The sequence below is a fragment of the Microtus pennsylvanicus genome, chromosome 7, assembly GCF_037038515.1.
Source record: "Microtus pennsylvanicus isolate mMicPen1 chromosome 7, mMicPen1.hap1, whole genome shotgun sequence".
NCBI lineage: Eukaryota > Metazoa > Chordata > Mammalia > Rodentia > Cricetidae > Microtus > Microtus pennsylvanicus.
In genome coordinates this window covers 119,405,095-119,424,381 of record NC_134585.1, presented here as the reverse complement: position 1 = coordinate 119,424,381, position 19,287 = coordinate 119,405,095, and the positions used below count along the sequence as shown (strand labels likewise).

At 46.0% G+C, this 19,287-nt stretch overlaps 1 protein-coding gene and 1 long non-coding RNA gene across 6 annotated transcripts in view; one reads left to right on the top strand and one right to left on the bottom strand.

Annotated features, from left to right (window-relative positions):
* Pi4kb (phosphatidylinositol 4-kinase beta) overlaps window positions 1-19,287 on the top strand; it is a 36,761-nt gene that overhangs the window by 10,520 nt on the left and 6,954 nt on the right. For 2 of the 4 annotated variants that reach the window (XM_075978227.1, XM_075978230.1), the window contains exons 2-9: window positions 1,261-2,197; window positions 6,566-6,610; window positions 10,593-10,820; window positions 11,590-11,817; window positions 14,234-14,343; window positions 15,001-15,105; window positions 15,279-15,402; window positions 17,540-17,805. In XM_075978227.1, the coding sequence (XP_075834342.1) occupies window positions 1,289-2,197; window positions 6,566-6,610; window positions 10,593-10,820; window positions 11,590-11,817; window positions 14,234-14,343; window positions 15,001-15,105; window positions 15,279-15,402; window positions 17,540-17,805 (2,015 nt within the window). In that variant the 5' untranslated portion in view covers window positions 1,261-1,288. The remainder of the gene's footprint in view (window positions 1-1,260; window positions 2,198-6,565; window positions 6,611-10,592; window positions 10,821-11,589; window positions 11,818-14,233; window positions 14,344-15,000; window positions 15,106-15,278; window positions 15,403-17,539; window positions 17,806-19,287) is intronic. The other 2 variants (XM_075978229.1, XM_075978231.1) reach the window with 1 other exon arrangement.
* Window positions 11,811-17,609, bottom strand: LOC142853372 (uncharacterized). 2 transcript variants are annotated; one of them, XR_012911205.1, is made up of 4 exons: window positions 17,522-17,609; window positions 15,246-15,396; window positions 14,431-14,535; window positions 11,811-13,583 (listed from the first exon to the last, which is right to left on the bottom strand). It is a non-coding gene; the product is annotated as an uncharacterized LOC142853372 (long non-coding RNA). The 2 variants fall into 2 exon arrangements; XR_012911204.1 differs by lacking the exon at window positions 11,811-13,583 and having other exon boundaries at window positions 14,337-14,535.

Sequence of the window (19,287 nt, the reverse complement as noted above, 5' to 3'; positions counted from 1 at the left end):
GATGATGCTCTGAAGGCTGACTTGATGATGCTCTTGGAAGCCGTGGCTTCCACCTGCACTGTTCTCTGACCACTTCTGCAAACCATCCAGAGAGATCCGAGTTTCAACTCTCATGTATCCCTGTTTTTTTAGAAGTTATAGACCCATGAGTCCTGATTTCTTTTTGTTTTCTTACAATCCTTCCAGTTCCTAGAGTAAGTACACAATAGTGGGGAAGGTAGTAAGGGGTAGGGAAATGTGGCCATAAATTTTTAAAGGATCATAAATGAATAAGGTAGTTCACACCCCTTATAAAAATAATAGTATATATGCACACACTGTTTATTAACCTTTTACAGGGTTAGAATTTAGCTAGCGTTATTGAATACTACCTTGTGCCAGGAACTATGTTAAATCATTTCATCCACATAAGTTTATGTCTTCTATATAGCATCAATGTGAAGTAATTTTTTTTTCTCAATTTGCAGTTGAAGAAACTGAAACAGAAGATACATGGTGTGTTTAGGTTTTTATGGCTTACAAACACAGAGCAAGGGTATGGTATCAGGAAGCCACACAGAAAAATGGTACAGCTTCTGCAAGGTTGACAGTGGCTGTTTGAGAGACGCTGTCCACTATGTGAAGCTTAGAGTAGTAGTTGCTGGCTCTTATTCCATGGCACTAATGTGTTGGGAAGGAAAAGTTTCTGCAAACAAAGTCAAGAGTGGTAGCTAGTACCTGTAAGTCCAGTGCTTAGAAGACTGAGGCAGGAGAATTGCTGTAGGTTTTAGGCCAGTCTGGGTTATAGTATAATAGTCTCAGAAGACAGTAACAGCTTTGATACTAAATAAAGAGAGAGGCAGAGAACTTGTGTGTGAAATATGTTATGAATAAGGAGATAATAGTTTAGGTAGGAAAAGTGTCACCATAGGCATTTGAAGGTGACACAGGAAGAACAAGACTTAAAGAAAAGAGAATAAGACCTGAGTTGCTCCCCAGCATACTGAACAATTTGTAAGACCATACGACATGTAAAGAGCATTTCGCACATCCAAGCAAAGAACCCAGGTAAGTACAGAAGGATTGAAGGGTATGAGTGGTCAGAAGTAGAGGTAGTGAGGACAGATTTCTGTTGAGATGATTTTTCTGATGTTGAAGGATGCAGGAAGACAGAGGAGGAGGTACTTGGGCAAGCTTCATGGTAAAGGAAAGCCCTGACTGAGACACTACTAACAAGCGTGTGTATGTCTCTTTCTGTTCTTGTCTCCCTTCCTTCTCTAGCTTGGACGTTCCAAGTCTGGCTGTAGCCATGGGAGACATGGTAGTGGAGCCTGCTACCCTGAAGCCAACTTCTGAGTCTACTCCTAGCCCATCAGGGAATAACGGGGGCTCCTTGCTAAGCGTCATCACAGAGGGGGTCGGGGAACTGTCAGTGATTGACCCTGAGGTGGCCCAGAAGGCCTGCCAGGAGGTGCTGGAAAAAGTCAAGCTTTTGCGTGGAAGTGTAGCTGTCTCTAGCAAAGGGACCCCGCTGGAGTTGGTTAATGGGGATGGTGTGGACAATGAGATACGTTGCCTAGATGATCCACCTGCCCAGATCAGGGAAGAAGAAGATGAGATGGGGGCCACTGTGGCCTCTGGCACAGCCAAAGGAGCAAGAAGACGACGACAGAACAACTCAGCCAAACAGTCTTGGCTCCTGAGACTGTTTGAGTCAAAACTATTTGACATCTCTATGGCCATTTCATACTTGTATAACTCCAAGGAGCCTGGAGTGCAAGCCTACATTGGCAACCGCCTCTTCTGCTTTCGCAATGAGGATGTGGACTTCTATTTGCCCCAGTTGCTTAACATGTATATTCACATGGATGAGGATGTGGGCGATGCCATTAAACCCTACATAGTCCACCGATGTCGGCAGAGCATCAACTTTTCCCTGCAGTGTGCCCTGTTGCTTGGGGCCTACTCTTCAGACATGCACATTTCCACTCAGCGACACTCCCGAGGGACCAAGTTACGGAAGCTGATCCTCTCAGATGAGCTGAAGCCAGCTCACCGAAAGAGGGAGCTGCCATCTTTGAGCCCAGCCCCTGACACAGGGCTGTCTCCCTCTAAAAGGACTCACCAGCGCTCTAAGTCAGATGCTACAGCCAGCATAAGTCTCAGCAGCAACCTGAAGCGAACAGCCAGCAACCCTAAAGTGGAGAATGAGGATGAGGTAAATTGGGGGAGGGACTGATGGGCAAAGTATTTGAAGGTTGCATGGAGACAGGATGTCTTACATGGGGTTACTGTTTCTGTCCTCCCTTCTGTTTCATTTCACTGATAGAAGCATGGAATGTTAGAATGGAAAAAGACCTTGGAATTCATGTATTCCAATGGCCTCATTTTACAGAGGAACAATTGGGAGACTAGAGAGATAAAGTGACTTGCCTCAGATCATCTAGCTAATGGCAAGGCTGATACTCTTGACATTGTCCAGAGTTGGCTTTCACTAAACTGAGATGTCACTCCATTAACCAGATACTAAGAACTGTGACGCAGGCCTGATGCACCCTGTTGGAACCTGGCCTACCTGAGATCACAGCAGCACACAAGGAAGGAAAAGGAAAGGATGCTAACTAGCCCATCAGCTTCTCCATTCCTCATAATTCCTTTTCCTCGCTCCCCAAAGACTCTACTTTTTGTTAACATAGGGTAAAGTTTATTCTCTACCAGTGGGGCCTCAACAGTATGTCCTGCCTTCATTTGAGATAAACAAAAAGGGAAGAGAGACATAACCTTGGCAAAGTAAGTGTAATGCTGGTTGAGGAGCTGAGGTTGAGAAAAGGAATCTTGGCAGCAGCAGGCTATCTAATGTTAACAGAGCAGGAGGTAAGCGGTTGGCAGCTTAGCACCACCATCTACTATATATCTGGACAGATAGTGGGGAAAGATGCCCAGTGGATAGCCAAGTTCAGTGGCCAGGTGTCCCAGCTAGACTATTGGTGCTCCAGGCTTCATCTCTGTTGGCAGGCTCCCATCTTGGCTGCCAGACGAGCCTAGAAAAGAAGGAATTTTAAAAAAGAAAAAATGAAGAATACACACTGTTGGAATGCATATGCCTATGGTCCTGGCATCTGTCTCTGTGGGGTGTAAACCACCCACAGTTTTGATACAGTAAAGTTTCTTCCAAGTAGAGGGAAGTCAGGGTAGTTAGAGAAAGAAAGGCAGTTGGCAAAGGAAATTCATAGCCTGCTTTCCCTAGCAATGTACTTCATTATGATATTTTAATAATACTGAAGCCAAATGTGCCAGTGTTTACTGATCACTGAATGCTAGGCAGCATGCCAGATGATGTATGTGGGATCCTCACAGCTGAAACTGCTGTTATTTTACCAGTGAGGAACATGGCTCAGAGAAGTTAAATGGCTTCACTAAGGTCATTCAACTAGTTATTGCTAGACCAGGAACCCAGTCCATAGTTCATGCTCATAGTCACTCAGTTGAGCTGCCATGGTTATTCCTCAGCATCTACTTCCCCAGATCCCAGCTGTAAGAGGCCATTGGGGAAGAAGAGCCGAGGATGTGACAGTTCACACTTCCACATCCATGGGAACTAGAGTGGACGGTTTTCATTTCTGTTTGAGCTTCGCAGCAGTTGATGGTCTAGGAAGGGAGGTTGTTGCAGAGCAAGAAGAATCCTCCAGATTTTGGTGGAACTAAGATCCTGAAGGGTTTGAGATTATCTGAGAGGGCTGCCTCCTCTAAGATCAGATCTGGTTGGAGTGAGTGTGTGTATCTGGGAGGGAATTCATTGGTGCCTCTTGTCTAGCTTGACTTTTCCCTGTATCTATTTTTTAGTCTGCATCTTAGGACCAGAAAAGCAGAGGCCTTAGAGTTTTTCTTACCCTGTGCTGGTCTGGGGTCCCTCTTCTATGCATCTAACTTCTATGCTGCAGGATTGTGGATGGCTCTGAGAGGCAGGTACTCTATGAGTGTTTAAATCTCTAGGGTGGGTTTTCCAGTTGCCATTCTTCCCACCTGGCTCTTCATGAGTTACTGGATCCAGGGACGGAAGAAGGTAGCACTTCCCTATGTCCCCCTGGGTTATCTATCTGATGCTGGCAGAGGCTCCTTGGGAAACTTGAGAGCATGAAAGAGAAACAGAACACAAACTTAGATGCCACTAGGTTCATAGGCTTGGAGCCGGACTCCGGGGTTTCTGCCAGTCCTTTTGTGCTTGAGGTACCAAGGGAAGTGGTCTTCCATTTCTTCCTTCCTTGTCATGAAACACTGATCCACTAAACAACTAGTTGCTTTTACAGTGGGCAAAGTTCTGTCCCAAAGGCAGCAGGGGATGGAGGATAAAATTCTGCTCTTGGACTAGAACCCATAAAGTCTAATACCAAAGCCCCAGTATGAGGAGCTAGTCAGTGTGTGTCTGTCTTGAAACGTTTCCAGAAGCAGTAGGTCAATCTGTATCTTATTAAAATGAGCCAAGCAAGATCTTCTAAGAAGGAGTCTTTCTGCGTGGGGCTGACACTCTCTGATAGCAGTGTTAGTTTTCCTTTGGGTATTGGCTAATCCCATGTTTCTCCCACTGTGGAGAAGCTCCAGAGAAGTGAGGTGGGGCCTCAGGGAAGAGGTCTAGGGCTCCCTCCAGAGCTCTTCTTCACTGGCCAGATCTCAAAAGTTTCCATTATCTTCAGAGGATTCCTTCATGCTCCCCACAGAGAGTTCTAGCATTGGTTTCTCACATCTATCTGCTACACACACACCCAAGCCCAACCTTCAAAGCAGTTCTTAATCATTAGCCTCAATTTTCCTTTCTATTTGTAGCCAAATGATAAATATTTTGGCATAGAGCTGGGGGTGGGGGCTGCACAATGATCAGAGTGGTTAGGTACCACCCCCTAGTTCCATCCTTCCTGCATAAGGACACTCCAATTAGATAGCTTTGTCTTTTCAGGACTGTAACCTTTGTACAGAGAAATCTGCTGCACGTCACACTGGAAGTCTTTCCAGCTTGATAAGGGTGTGATGTTAGCTCTTGGCTTCAGCTTTACTCCCTGAAGCTGACTCAGTACAAGTGACTCAGGCCTCGGAAGTGGGAGAGGAACAGATCATGATATCCTCCTGTCCGCTGTGGACATTAGTGAGTCCACTGAGCCCCGTCTGGGAGAGTATCAGCTAGAGCGTCTCCTGCCTGTTACTATTTCCCAACTAGCTTAGGTGTAGAAATTGAACCCGTAGGTTCTAACACATTCTGCCATCCTCACTGTCTCAGTCCTTCCTCCCACTTCTTCCCAAAGTAGACGAGTTGCAGCCTTAGCAGGGTGTTTCCAAGAGTGGCTACACCCTGTAAATGCTCTCCTGCCCAGTTTCATAAAGGAAAACCAAAGCCTAGTATCTCAATCGAGAACTTCAGCCATAAAATTGAGTTAAGCAGATGCTTGCAATGTTGACCGTAGAGAAGTACTCTGCCTACTGCCTTCTTGCTCTGGGAACTCCAAAGACTCTGCCTCTTAGTCCAGTCCCTCCCCTCCTGCCTTTATGCACGCATTCTGTGCCTGCTGCCTGTCCTGGTAGACAGCGGTGGGCAGAACCCAGGATGGCCCAGGGCATGAGTACTGCTCTACAACTACTGAGCGAGCTGCTCCTCACTTTGTTCCCAGATTCCAGCTGAACAAAGGAGGGGGAAGGTGTTTATTTTTTCAATTTTTTGTTTGTTTCCTAAGACTCTCAGTACGTAGCCTGGGCTAACCTTGAACTCTCGATCCTTCTGCCTCGGCCTCCCAAGTGCTGAAATTACAGGTGTGTGCCACTCCATTCAGCCGCGGTGATGTTTAGATTATTAAGGTCTAGACTTTGGACTGGGATTCAGATGACTACCGCCCTGCTAACTAGCTTTCTCGGGTGGTTTTAGCTAGGACCTCATTGTCCAACATCAGTTCAAAACTGTAAAGTACTCAGTGTCATGTGCAATACCTGGCAGGAAGCTGGGCGGGTATGAGGCTGACACATATATGATCATCCAGCCACAGGTTTCCGGTCCATGGATCTGGGGCGCCCTTTGTCATAGGTTCAAGGTTGGGATTAGGCTTCCTAAGGTGATCATGAGGCTGACTGAGAGGAGATATGTACTGAAACGTAAGCCAGGAAGGTAGAGGAACATCAACTTTCTAGTACAGGGTCGTGCAGTTGGTGGCTGTCCTGGTGGAGAAGGGGTTGGTTGAAAGCATGTGAGTGGGTTATATGAAAGAAATAAGCCTTGGGCAGGCAGTCATTGCACTAGGGATCCAGCTCTAGGGTTCTGATCTAAAAGGAAGGTGTGTTCAGGAAAGAATGGAAGATAAAATAGAAAATAAGGTATTTTGGCCTTCAGCTCTTGATCTCAAGGTCTGAGCTAGCCTTTCAACATTCCACAAATATCTAGACGCTGGGCAAGTAGTGTTTCCAGGCTGACCACCTTTCACTAAAGCAGAAAGATATAGCTGCACAAAAGAAGCAGTTATGATCCAAGTTGGAGCTAAATTCTTTGCCTTTGTCTCTCTCCCTCCCCCAACCTCACCCCTTCTTCCCTTGCCCTCTGGTCCTTTCCCAGGAGCTCTCCTCCAGCACCGAGAGTGTTGATAATTCATTCAGTTCCGTAAGTGGGGCCAGGCTGGGACTGGGTGGCAGGCTCCCAACGTGGCCGCATTTCCTCTCCGTCCCATGTTGTCTATAACCAGTGAAGGCCCCTTTAATTCCAGGAGATTAGCATCTCCCTGCCAGGCTTCCCAGACCTGGAGGCATTCCTCCTGAGCTTTGAGCCCAGGCCCAGACAGGCTCAGCTGATCCTTTGCTCCAAGACTGCAGCTGGAATGTTGTGCTGCTCCTAGGTCTCTGGAGCAAACAGCTGGGACAGGTAGAATTTATTCCTGGATTAGAGCCATGGACTGCTTGGCAGAAACCTCCAGGATCCCATTTCTCCCACCAAGAACCCTTTCCCCATGACTTCTGTCACCAGCCCATCAAATATTTATTCAGTTTTCTAAATGTTAGGCTCTGTGCTATCCGAGCCAACTCCAAAAACAAACTGGCCTGAGGGAAAGTTTTACCTTCCCATAACTGGTTTTCCTTTTTAACTTCATTTCTTCCAGGTCTGAGTTCTTCCCTTTCCCCAGCCCATTGCCCAGGATGTCCCTTAATCCCTGTTCTCCTTTCTTACTCCCTCTGAACTAACCCATGACCCTCTGGTCCTACAGGGTCTTGGACCTTGTTCCTGGGCAAAGACGTGAGAGGAAATGCTGGACCCTCTGGGAGTTTGGATATATATATATATATATTTTTACATTTTATTCTTTGTCTACCCACTGTTTTCTATTTTCTGTGCTGATCCCCTTTTAATCATGATCCCATCTCCTCTCATGTGGCAGAGCCTCTTTTTGGAGGCCTGACGTCATATCCAGTATGGTTAAGTAACACAGGGGTCTACAGCTGAAAGGCTGGCTTGAGGATGGAGAAGCATTCTGCCTTTTCTAATGAGATGACTGAATTGGTTGGGGTGGAGGGTCCTGTCACAGTAACTCTTTGCCACTGAGTGGATGTATTCAGGGATCAGGATAAAGGCATGAGTCTTCAGATCTCAGCCCCCCCCCCCCCGTCATTCTGGGGTGGAGCCCAGGGCCTCATTCCCTTTTTTTTTTCTGTGTTAGGCCCCCAGGATATTTCTAGGATCCTTGAGGTCCAATTCCATTTTATTTTCTTTTTTCCTTCAACCCCGTCCCTAGTTTCCCTTCTTTGCTGCTGTGCAGGGCTTTAAACCAACACACCTCCTCCCATCACGGAGGAGAGGCTATGTGGTTCCTTTGCATACTGACTCTTATCTCATGTGCAGGTGAACACAGTATTACCCAGTTCTCAGGAGAAGCTTCTGGATGGGGAACACTTACCAAGGTCCACCCCTAGATGAAATGCCACAGCCATCAGTAGCTGCTGGGGGAGAGAGAATCAGTTTTCTCCAGGAATGAACCTCCCCCCCCCCATGATAGGTTTCCCAATTCTAAATGATCAGCCATAAAAACTAGTTGGACTTAGTAAAAGATGTATAAAACAAAATAAGAGCCTGGAAAAACAGCTTACTGGTTGCTCTTCCAGAGGGCTTGGTTTTGATTCCCAACACTCACATGATGGCTCACAACCACCTGTAACTCCATGGGCACTACACACATAGGTACAAAGATATGTAGCTAGAACATACGTACGCATAAAATAATTTTTTAAAAAAAATTATGTTTGGTGGTATGTGCCTTCAATCCCAGCATTTGGGAGGCAAATACAGGCAGATCTCTGATTTTGAGACCAGCCTGGACTATATAGCAAGCTCTAGGCCAGCTAAAGCTACACAGACCCTGTCTCAAAAAAAAAAAAAAAATCCATGCTCAGTAGCTTCATCTTTTTTTTTGTTTTTGTTTTTCGAGACAGGGTTTCTCTGTAGCTTTGGTGCCCGTCCCAGAACTAGCTCTTGTAGACCAGGCTGGCCTCGAACTCCCAGAGATCCGCCTGCCTCTGCCTCCCGAGTGCTGGGATTAAAGGCGTGCGCCACCACTGCCCGGCACTTCATCTTTTTTATAATGTTGTAACACTATTACAGAAAAGGTGGAAAGAAAGTGGCTCTTTCTGCTTCCAGTATATCCAAACTCTGAATACTTTTAAAAAAATAATTTTTATTATAGATCATGAATTCAAAAGGGAGTAGGGGGGATATGGGAAGGGTGGAAATGATATAAATACAGTAGTATACTCATACATGAAATTCTCAAAACAAATTTTTTTATTAACAAAAGTCTTGAATAAAGTTTGTTCTTAATCTCAAAAACAAAAAAGGAAACAAAAGATGTTCTTCTTTGTTTTTTCATGTAGTATGTATGAGCAGTAAGGGTAGAAATTCTCAATCAGAAAAATAAGCAGACTTGGTGCAGTGGTGCACATCTTTAATCCCAGCACTGGGAAGGTAGAAGCAGGAGGATTTCCATGAGCTAAAGGCTAGCTAGCTTGATCTATATAGCTTGAGCTCCAGGCCAAACAGTCTACATAGAAAGACCCTGTCTCAAAAAAAAAAAAGGCGGGGGGGGGGGGGAGAAGCCAGGTAGTGGTGGTCACCTTTAGTCCCAGCACTTAGAAGTCAGCGGCGGAGTTTGAGGTCAGTTGTTACACCCTGTCTCGAAAAACCAAAAAAAGAAAAGGGGGTGGGGGTGTAGAGAAAAGTCTGGTAAATGAAATGCTATTCCAATCAGAAGAGCAGAAAGAATAAGAAGAGAGATTGTTCTATGTAGCTGGGGAGACATGATAAGATATGGAATTGTGTAGTAAATACCTGTTTTTCATGGTCTTGGTATATAGTTCTAACTGACCTAGTAATCACTAATCTAGGCTGACCTGAAATTTGTGGCAATCCTCCTGCCTCAGTCTCCCAAGTGCTAGAATGTGACTCACCATGCCCAGCATATGGGGTTTTGTTTGTTTGAGTCAGATTCTTTGTTATAGCCCAAGCTGGCCTCCATCTTGTGATCTTCCTTGCCGTGACTTTCAAGGTGCTCGGATTAGAGTCGTGATCCTCTCTGCCAAGCTTTGTGGCTGTCTTGAGACAGGGTCCTTGTGGTAGACAGGCTTAGACCAGTAGAGCTCATCATCATGTCTATCTGATTCCATCTTTCTCCCCACTCTACCTTGTGGTAGACAGGCTTAGACCAGTAGAGCTCATCATCATGTCTCTCTGATTCCATCTTTCTCCCCACTCTACCTTGCCCTTTCTGGGAACTGCTGAAATACCTGGCATGAGGAACCAAGCTTACCACAGGGAACTAAAATTGGGGGTCAAGTCTGTGAAAGGCATGCAAAGAGAACCCAGGGAGGAGTTGCTAGAGACAGGCCTTCAGAAGGGCCACCAAGGGCGAACAGGAGCTATTGCTTATTCCGTCCACCTATGAGCACTACCCTCCACCCGCCTTTTCTTTCCCAATGGTTATGCCCTCATTAATACAGTTTGCGCATTCTCTTCTCATCCCTGCTTGTGTACTTAGCCCTTACGAGAATGAGGGGTAGCTGGCGTTTGCGCCATGGAGAACAACAAAAGTTTCGGGATGAAGAGCATCTCCTTCTTTGAAAGGGGAAATACTGATTCAGGCCCCTTTCCCTAGTCCTGTGAGGCCTGGCCAGAGCCCCTTGGCACAGAGCCAGCCCGAGGGCCCAGATGGGAGAAGGGATGACCCTGTTCTTGAGATGAGTAAAGCACTTCAAGTATGAACTCTTCTGTCTGAGGTCCTGGATGGCCTTTCTAGACCTTGTCCCCTTGCCTGTATTAAAGGCTTGGGGCAGTCTTTGAGGAACTCAAGTCCAAGGGGGAAAAAAAAAAGGATTCTTTCTCAGTGAGCTGAGCTCAGGCCATCTTGAGTCCCCTGGAAGTAGCTTTCAGAGAAGGGATGTGTTCTCCCCCGTTCAAGCTGGAGTAGGGTGAAAATTCCTACCATGGCCAAAGGTAGCCCCTTTTCTGGGGTTCTTTAAATACCGGGGCCCTAGCCAGGAGCAAATAAGGCTACTTTTTTCAATGTCTTCTTCACCATCTTTTGTTTCATCCCAACCATCTATAGCCTGTCCGGCTGGCCCCTGAACGAGAATTCATCAAATCCTTGATGGCGATCGGCAAACGGCTGGCCACACTCCCCACTAAAGAGCAGAAAACACAAAGGCTGATCTCAGAGCTCTCTCTGTTGAACCACAAACTCCCTGCCCGAGTCTGGCTGCCCACTGCTGGCTTTGACCACCACGTGGTCCGTGTGCCCCATACACAAGCTGTTGTCCTCAATTCCAAGGACAAGGTAAGTGGGCTCTGGCCTGGACCCTTCCCCTCATCCGACCATCCATGACTACTCAGGCTTTGTTCCCTACCTGCATGCTGGAGACCTTGTAATGTATGGTGACTCTCCCTCATTGCTCTTATGATGCCCAGAACCTCAGATCCCTCCTGCCTGACTTGTTGGGTTTTGGTTTTATAGGCCAGAGCAGCGTAATGTTCTCAGTTTACCTCATGCCTTCCACCCACTCCTCATCCTCCTTGAGTACTCTTTCACCTTCCTCTAACTCTCAGGCTATCCAGGTACAACCATCATGTGGGTAAAGGGACATATGTATAAGAATTTTTTTTTTATCAAAGTGGGCAGAAAGGAAAGAAATATGCCCATTCATACCAGAGAAAACAAGCTGTGTTTGTCTACTTATAGGAATGATGGTCCTCATGGTTCAGAGTCTCCTCTCAGAGGAAGGATTGAAAATTAGGATTCTCCTTGGGACACATGTTGCTTTATCCAGTTTTTCTGTCTACTTCCCTGGGCCCTGACTTTATCATAAGCCCATAGAGCTTCAACTGCCATTGATAGTTGGCACAGTTTTTCCCGACTGCACACATACATTTGAGCCCTCGCGCCCTTTCCCCAATGTTTTATGCAGGTGATAGCACAAGTTCCTACCTGTGCATGATGCTCACAGTCACAAGGGACTGCTGCTGAGGGTTGGGACAGAAAGAACTGTGTCAATGGAACTGAGATGAGAGGTAGTGGCAAATGCTGTCCTCCCCTCCCCACCCGCCAGGCTCCCTACCTGATCTACGTGGAAGTTCTTGAATGTGAAAACTTCGACACAACTAGTGTTCCTGCTCGGATTCCTGAGAACCGAATTCGGAGCACACGATCCGTAGAGAACCTGCCTGAATGTGGTATCACTCATGAGCAGCGAGCCGGCAGCTTCAGCACGGTGCCCAATTATGACAATGATGACGAAGCCTGGTCGGTGGATGATATAGGCGAGCTACAGGTGGAGGTGAGGGAGCACCAAGGAGACAATACTGGGGGCACAACACCTGTTTTCTAGGAGCTTTTAATACATTTGGAATAACACACCTGTTAGCAGATGGTACAAGCGCCCAGAGGAATGTTGCAGGTAGTAAGGGTGTGAGAAGGAAAAGCACTGAATAGCTGGTTGGAATAGGCTCACGCTTGTTCTCCTGCAGCAGGAATTCAGATTAGAAATAAAAAGGGAGGAGGGAAATATAATAAAATATTCATGGAACACCCACTATATAAAGTTGATTTAGGATAGCAGAGACTGACAAGCCATACCTGCATTCAGTCAAATATATAAAGGGAGCTGGGCCGTGGTGGTGCAGGGCTTTAATCCCAGCACTCAGGGCAGAGCCAAGGGATCTGTGTGAGCAGTAAGAGCACTGCTGCTCTTATAGAAACAGGTTCAGTCCCCGGCACCTTTGCTGTGGCTCACAGCTGTCTAACTCTAGTTCCAGACAGACCTGCTGCCCTCTTCTGGCCTCTGTGGACATTGCACATCCATGACGCACATGCAGGCACTCATATGCATAAAATCAATATTTTAAAAAGAGAAATATTAATATCTGCATGTAGTGTCTCACAGCTATAATCCCAGCTGAAAGGTTGAGTGTTCTGAAAGGATTTGGTGTTCAAGGCCACAAGGCCAGCCTCTGCTACATAGAGAATTTGAGGTCAGTCTGTACCTTTCTTGAAAAACTGAAAAAAAAAAAAAAAGCCGGGCGGTGGTGGCGCATGCCTTTAATCCCAGCACTCGGGAGGCAGAGGCAGGCGGATCTCTGTGAGTTCGAGACCAGCCTGGTCTACAAGAGCTAGTTCCAGGACAGGCTCCAAAACCACAGAGAAACCCTGTCTTGAAAAAGCAAAAAAAGAAAAACTGAAAAAAAGTTTATGGAGGGCTTTCTGTGTGCCACACCTGAGTACTATATACTAGTGAACAAGAGTTAGCTTATACCTGCAAGGAATTTATGACCTCACAGAATCAGACCAGACAACTGGTAGTTGCAGTGTGGTGTGGCCTGCACTGTAGTGAGGAGCATGAGACATCATGGAAGCACCCAGAGCTGGTACTTACTCCAGACTTGGGGTGGGAGTCAAAGGATTTCCTGGAGGCAGCAGCCTTTCAGCTGGAGCCTGAAGCATGTTTGGAATGGCAGAACAAAGAACCTTCAGATAGAGGAGTGTGTACAGAGACTGGAGGAGAAAATGGAGCATGGCCATGATAGGAACTGGAAGAAACCAGTACGCGTTGCATATATAGTATGAAGTAAGAAGCAGTGACAAATGAGGCTGGAGAGCTTAGCACAACCTGACAAGCTATGTACTCATTCAGTCCTGGTAGCTACGGGAAGAAACTCAAGCTTTAGTTTGGGGCTATAGGAAGGCAAGCAGGGCAGCGTTTTATGTAGCACATTTGGTAACAAAGACAGATCTCTGTCTTTTTTACAGTCAAGCTGAGGTTAGACATAGCCATTTAGGAAGAAAAGTGAAGATGCATAAGTCACTATACATTGGCTGGAGCTGAGATCGCTCTGCTACAGGGGAGGACAGGAGACCTCTTGGGGCCTGACAGGGTACGTTATAGTAACAAGTGAGGTTAGAATGGGAGGTTAGACTGAAGAGATGAAGCTGGGTGTGGCAGCTCACCTATGTCCCAGCACTATAGTGGAAGCTGGGAGAGCAGGAATTTGAGGCCATTCTCAGTTACATAGTAAGCTTGAGGCCAGGCTTAAGATACATGAGTTCCTGTCTCAAAAAGAAAAGAAAGAAGCCAGGTGGTTATGGTGGTTAATCCCAGCACTTGGGAAGCAGAGACAGGCAAATCTGTGAGTTTGAGGCTTGCCTAGTCTACATCAGAGTTACAGGCCAGCCTGATTCACAGAGCAAATACCAGGACAGCCAGGGTTACACACAGAGAAACCCTTTCTCAAACAAAACGAAAAGTTGAAGACTAGTCCAAGAAATCTAGTCTGGAGGATCTAGGAGAGAATTATACATCCCTAATCATAGGGGCTTTCATTTCAGTATGAGGTTGTAGAATCAGATTTCTGCAAAAGTTGTGGCAGTGGTATACAAACTTGACGGTGTGAGGGTAGTCTGGAGAATTTGCTAAAATCTAGTTTCTAGATTTTATTCCCAGCGTTCCAGTTTAGACTGCTGTTGGGGTCTGAGAAGCTGCATTTCCTATGCATCTCCATGAACTCTGATGGAGTAGTTCACACTTTGAGAACATCACTGTGGGATCCGTAACTCAAGAAGGCCATAATGGTGTGAATCATGGTGGCTTTGGGAGCAGTCTGGAATGGTGTGGTAGAACCGCATGCCATAGGTAGTGGCAAGTGAGCAGGGGGCAAGAGGGAGATCTGTGTTTAGCATCTCTAACCTGCTCTTCCCAGCTCCCTGAAGTCCACACCAACAGCTGTGACAACATCTCCCAGTTCTCTGTGGACAGCATCACCAGCCAGGAGAGCAAGGAGCCTGTGTTCATTGCAGCAGGGGACATCCGGTATGGCCAGATCCCATCATCCCTCATTTTCATCTTTTTTTTTCCAGACTCCGCTTGTCTCTTTATCCCTTTCCTGTGTCTACTCACCGGCTGTCAGCCTGTGTCTTTCTCCTTTGTCTCATTATTCTGTCCTTGTCCTGAAGCCTCTATACTTGAGTCAGTGAAGGTGCAATAGTGGCATTGCTTTAGTTACTACAAAAAGAAATGACATTTTAAGAGAGTTCCAAAAAGAAGCGAGTGCCTCAGAGGGCATTTGAGCATCACTCTCAAAGTTGTCCTTGACTAGCATGTGCAGACCCTGGGTTCAGTTCCCAGCACCAGGAGAAAACCCAAAACCAAGAATCAAAGTGAGATCTCAAAATTGTATCCTTCACTTTGAGGGTAGAGAGGATACCTTGTTTAAGGTTCAGATTCTGGAGTCACATCTATTCTGAATCAATATTGGGATAGAGTAATGAGGAAACTCAGATTCTTTGCATGATCATAAGCCACCAGGTTAGCAAAATAATGCTATTGATTATGCTTCTTGTGGGTTTCCTAGTGCCAAGGTTCCCATCTGTGTCCAGAATCTAGGAACAGTGGCAAGAAAACAGGGGCAAAGGCATTGCAGCTCTGAGATAACTCTTCCAAATAAATTGTGTATTTTCTTCCTACTAGACGGCGCCTTTCAGAACAACTGGCTCACACTCCCACAGCCTTTAAACGAGACCCTGAAGACCCTTCTGCAGTTGCCCTCAAAGAGCCCTGGCAGGAGAAAGTGCGGTGAGGAGGGTAGAGGGTGGAAGGTGGTCTTGGTACTCCTCCCAGTGCTCCAAGGCATCTTCAGGTGCTCACGTCATCCTCTCCAGTGCCTTTCCACCTCTAAACACTCCATCAGACTTTACTGCCGGCTGAGTCCTTACCCTGGCATCACCCTGTGACTTCTGTCTTCATAGGAGGATCAGAGAAGGCTCCCCGTATGGTCATCTTCCCAATTGGCGGCTCCTGTCAGTCATTGTCAAGTGTGGAGATGACCTTCGGCAGGAGCTGCTGGCTTTCCAGGTGTTGAAGCAACTGCAGGTGAGGAAAGGAAACAAACACACAGGGAAGGGACAATGAAAGGAAAGGCTCAGTGCGACTCCAGCACTCTTGAGGGCCATACAGGCTTTCTCTGGGAGCTCTGCTGAGTACTTGCTTCTACCCAGGCTGAATGGGAAGATCAAACTGAAACTGGCTTGTCTTTCTCCAGAGCACAACCACATGATGAACAGCTCTATGGTGACCTCTGCTGTTTTTTTCTAGAACTACATCTGCCCTCTTCTGACCACTGAATGTGCCAAGTTTGTCTTTTTTTTGATTGAGAGTGTGATTTCACATAGGGACTTATGTAGTTCAAGCTAGCCTCGAACCCAGTTATAGCCAAAGGCAGCCTTGCACTCTTAATTCTTCTGCCCTCACCTCCCAAGTGCTAGGATTATATGTATGCACCACCAGGCTTTGGGTTTGTCTTTAAAATCAGAACTTCCCAAATGATCTATCTGGGATGGATGGATTTACTGTGTGCTGAGGTATTTCTGTTTTGTTTTGTCTTTTTTGAAGATCTATTCATTTTTATTTATGTGTATGGATGTTTTCTATGCATGTATGTGTATAGTGTCCATAGAGGCCAGAGCAGGTATCAGATCCCCCTGGAATTGGAGTTACAGTTGTGAGAAGCCAAGTGGGTGCTAGGAACGGAACCCAAATCCTGTGTAAGAGTAGGAAGTGCTCTTAACCCCTGAACCATCTCTCTAGCCTTTGCTTTGTCTTTTTGAGACAGGGTCTTACTCTGTAGTTCAGGTTTACCTGGAACTCATTAAGTAGTTCAGGCTGGCCTTGAATTCATGACAATCCTCGTGCCTTAGCTTGAGTACTAGGATCACAGGTGTAAACTGCTGTGCCTGGTACACTGTTGAGATCTCCTGGGTCGGTGACCTGCAAAAGGCTTCACCTGTTCAATCCAATGCTTTATAATACTTGTTTGTAGTTTTTCTTTGGTTTTTGTGTGTTTTTGTTTTTCTTTTTCCAGACAGGGTGTCTCAGTGTAGCCCTGGCTGTCCTGGAACTCGCTCTGTAGACCAGGCTGGCCTCAAACTCAGAGATCCACCTGCCTCTGACTCCCGAGTGCTGGGATCAAAGGCCTGTGACAACACTGACCGACTTGTTTGCAGGTTTTTTGAGTAGTGGAGGTGGCCTGAACTTTCTCCTGGTTTTTGGTTTTTAGAAAGGATCTCACTGTAGCCTCAGCCCAGTGTTACTTGCTTTGTACCCTCTGTACGCTCAGCAAATGTCAGTGTGTCCTTGTGCCGCGCCCTCCTACCTCCTACCTCAGCTTCCCAAGTACTAGGTTATAGTATGTGAAACATGGCTTAAGTGCTTGCATTTTGTTTTGCTTTTGAGACAGGATCTTGTGTAGCTCAGGCTGACCTCTCTCACTTATAAACAATGTTGACCTCAAACGCCTGAGCCTCCTGCCTCTGCCTTCCACGTGCTTGGAACACAGGCTTATGCCACCAACCACATCCAGTAGTATTTTCATTTTTATAATTTATTTTTATTTTATGTACATTGGTGTTTTGCCTGCATATATGTCTGTGTGAGGGTGTCAGAAGCCCTGGAAATGGAGTTACAGACAGGTGTGAGCTGTCATGTGGGTGCTGGGAATTGAACCCAGGTCCTCTGGGAGAGCAGACAGTGCTCTCAACCACTGAGCCATGTCTCCAGCCCCATATTTTCATTTCCTAGAGATGCTTTCTCTGCCCTTAAATCCCATATTTTATTATTCAAACTTATATTAATAGCTCCTACTCTTATTTAGCAGGCAACAGTGAGATTTCCTGTTCTGTGTTTTCTACCTCTGTGGGTAGTCTCCTCCCTTTGCCAGGCCCTGGACTTCCTTTTCAAACTTCCTGGTTCTGTTATTTGTGGTAGTGTATACTTGTAATCTTAGAATGTGTAAAGTGGAGACAGGGATCATGAATCCAAGACTAGCCTGGGCTACATAAGTCCCTATCTCAAACAAAAAACTTGCTGGTTCTTAGTAGGTCAGTGAGTCTTGCTTATTTAATGCCCTTCAATCCAAGATATTAAGGGAGAGAGGTTGAGGAGAAGAAAACATTATTATTCTCTAGTTTGGAGAAAGATGAACCACTCTTGGTACCTTTGTGTCTCTTCACAGTCGATTTGGGAGCAGGAACGAGTGCCTCTTTGGATCAAGCCATATAAGATTCTTGTGATTTCAGCCGACAGTGGCATGATTGAACCAGTAGTCAACGCTGTGTCCATCCATCAGGTGAAGAAACAGTCACAGCTCTCCTTGCTCGATTACTTCCTACAGGAACATGGCAGTTATACCACTGAGGCATTCCTCAGTGCCCAGCGCAATTTTGTGCAAAGTTGTGCTGGCTACTGCTTGGTCTGCTATCTATTGCAAGTCAAGGACAGGTAAGTGACTTGTGCCCTCATCCTAATCTTTCACAAGGGTCTTCTCTGTCCCTTCACATACAGTCCTCAGTTGATGAAGCAAAACATATTTTTAGGAAAGATTTGTTTGTGTGACTTTAAGCCATAGAGGCAAACTGACAAGTGCTGGAGGAAGGGAGAAAAGAAACAAGAGGACGCAAGGGTGAAGATTTGAGTGGGTAGAGCGGAGGGTAAGGGAGAACGAGGACAGAGGGCTGTGGAGACAAGATGAGGAATGTTCATTGGGATCGAGCCTTGGGTAGCAAGGAGTGACATTTGTCTTTCATTATGCTACTAAAGAGTTTGGGGAATTCTGTTCTTGTTTTCTGAGAAAGGGTCTTACTATGTGACCTTAGCTGTCCTGGAACTTGATATGTAAACCAGGCTGGTCTTGAACTCACAGAGATCTTCCTGCCTCTGCTTCCCGAGTGTTGGGATTAAAGGCCTTTGTCACCACAATCAGCAAGAATTTTATTTTGCAGGAGAGGAATGATATGTTCTGATCTGTAGATGCCATATGATGCTGTAGGGTGAAAGTCAGGGTCCTTAGCAAGAAAGCAAAAGATGGGCTGGAGAGATGGCTCAGAGGTTAAGAGCATTGCCTGCTCTTCCAAAGGACCTGAGTTCAATTCCCAGCAACCACATGGTGGCTCACAACCATCTGTAATGGGGTCTGGTGCCCTCTTCTGGCCTGCAGGCATACACACAGACAGAATATGTACACTAAATAAATAAATAAATAAATAATGTTAAAAAAAAAAAAAGAAAGCAAAAGATACTAGAACCTGGCACAAAGGTAGTGTCTGTGACTGAAAACAGAAAGGAAATGGATGGGGAATACCATGGAGATAAGCTTGAAATTCCTAGTCAAAGCTTTCCTTTCTTCTCATTCCAACATGATTTCCCAAACTTTTATGTGTATGGGTGTTTTTCCTGCATGTATATCTGTGTATGCCTAGTGCCAGTGGAGGCCATAAGAGGGCATTGGCTCTTCTGGGACTGGCCTCCATGTGTGCTAAAAAGTAACTCCTCATCCTCTGAAGGAGTACATGTACTCTTAACAGTGGGTCCTCTCTCCAGTCCCCAATTTCCACAGTTTTAAGCATCTTTTGTTTTGCCTGAACTGTCACTTCTCTCAATATCACATGATTTTTATGAGGCCTAAGTTCACATAGGTGAAGCATTGATGATACCTATGCTCTGCAGTCTTAAGAATATCTTCAAGTGATTTGAGGTTTGTGGCCTAAATGCTCCTTTTGGTTGTACCTCTCCCTAAGAATACCATGGCTGGGGCCTGGCATGTTGGCTCAGTGGATTAAAGCTATTGCTCAGTCCCTAGAACCAATTCCAGAGTTGTCATCTGCCCTCCACACACACACCCTGGCAGGAGCTTTAGCATATACACACATAGACATATACACACATAGTAACACTAAAAAAATAAATTTTAAAAAGAAATGATAG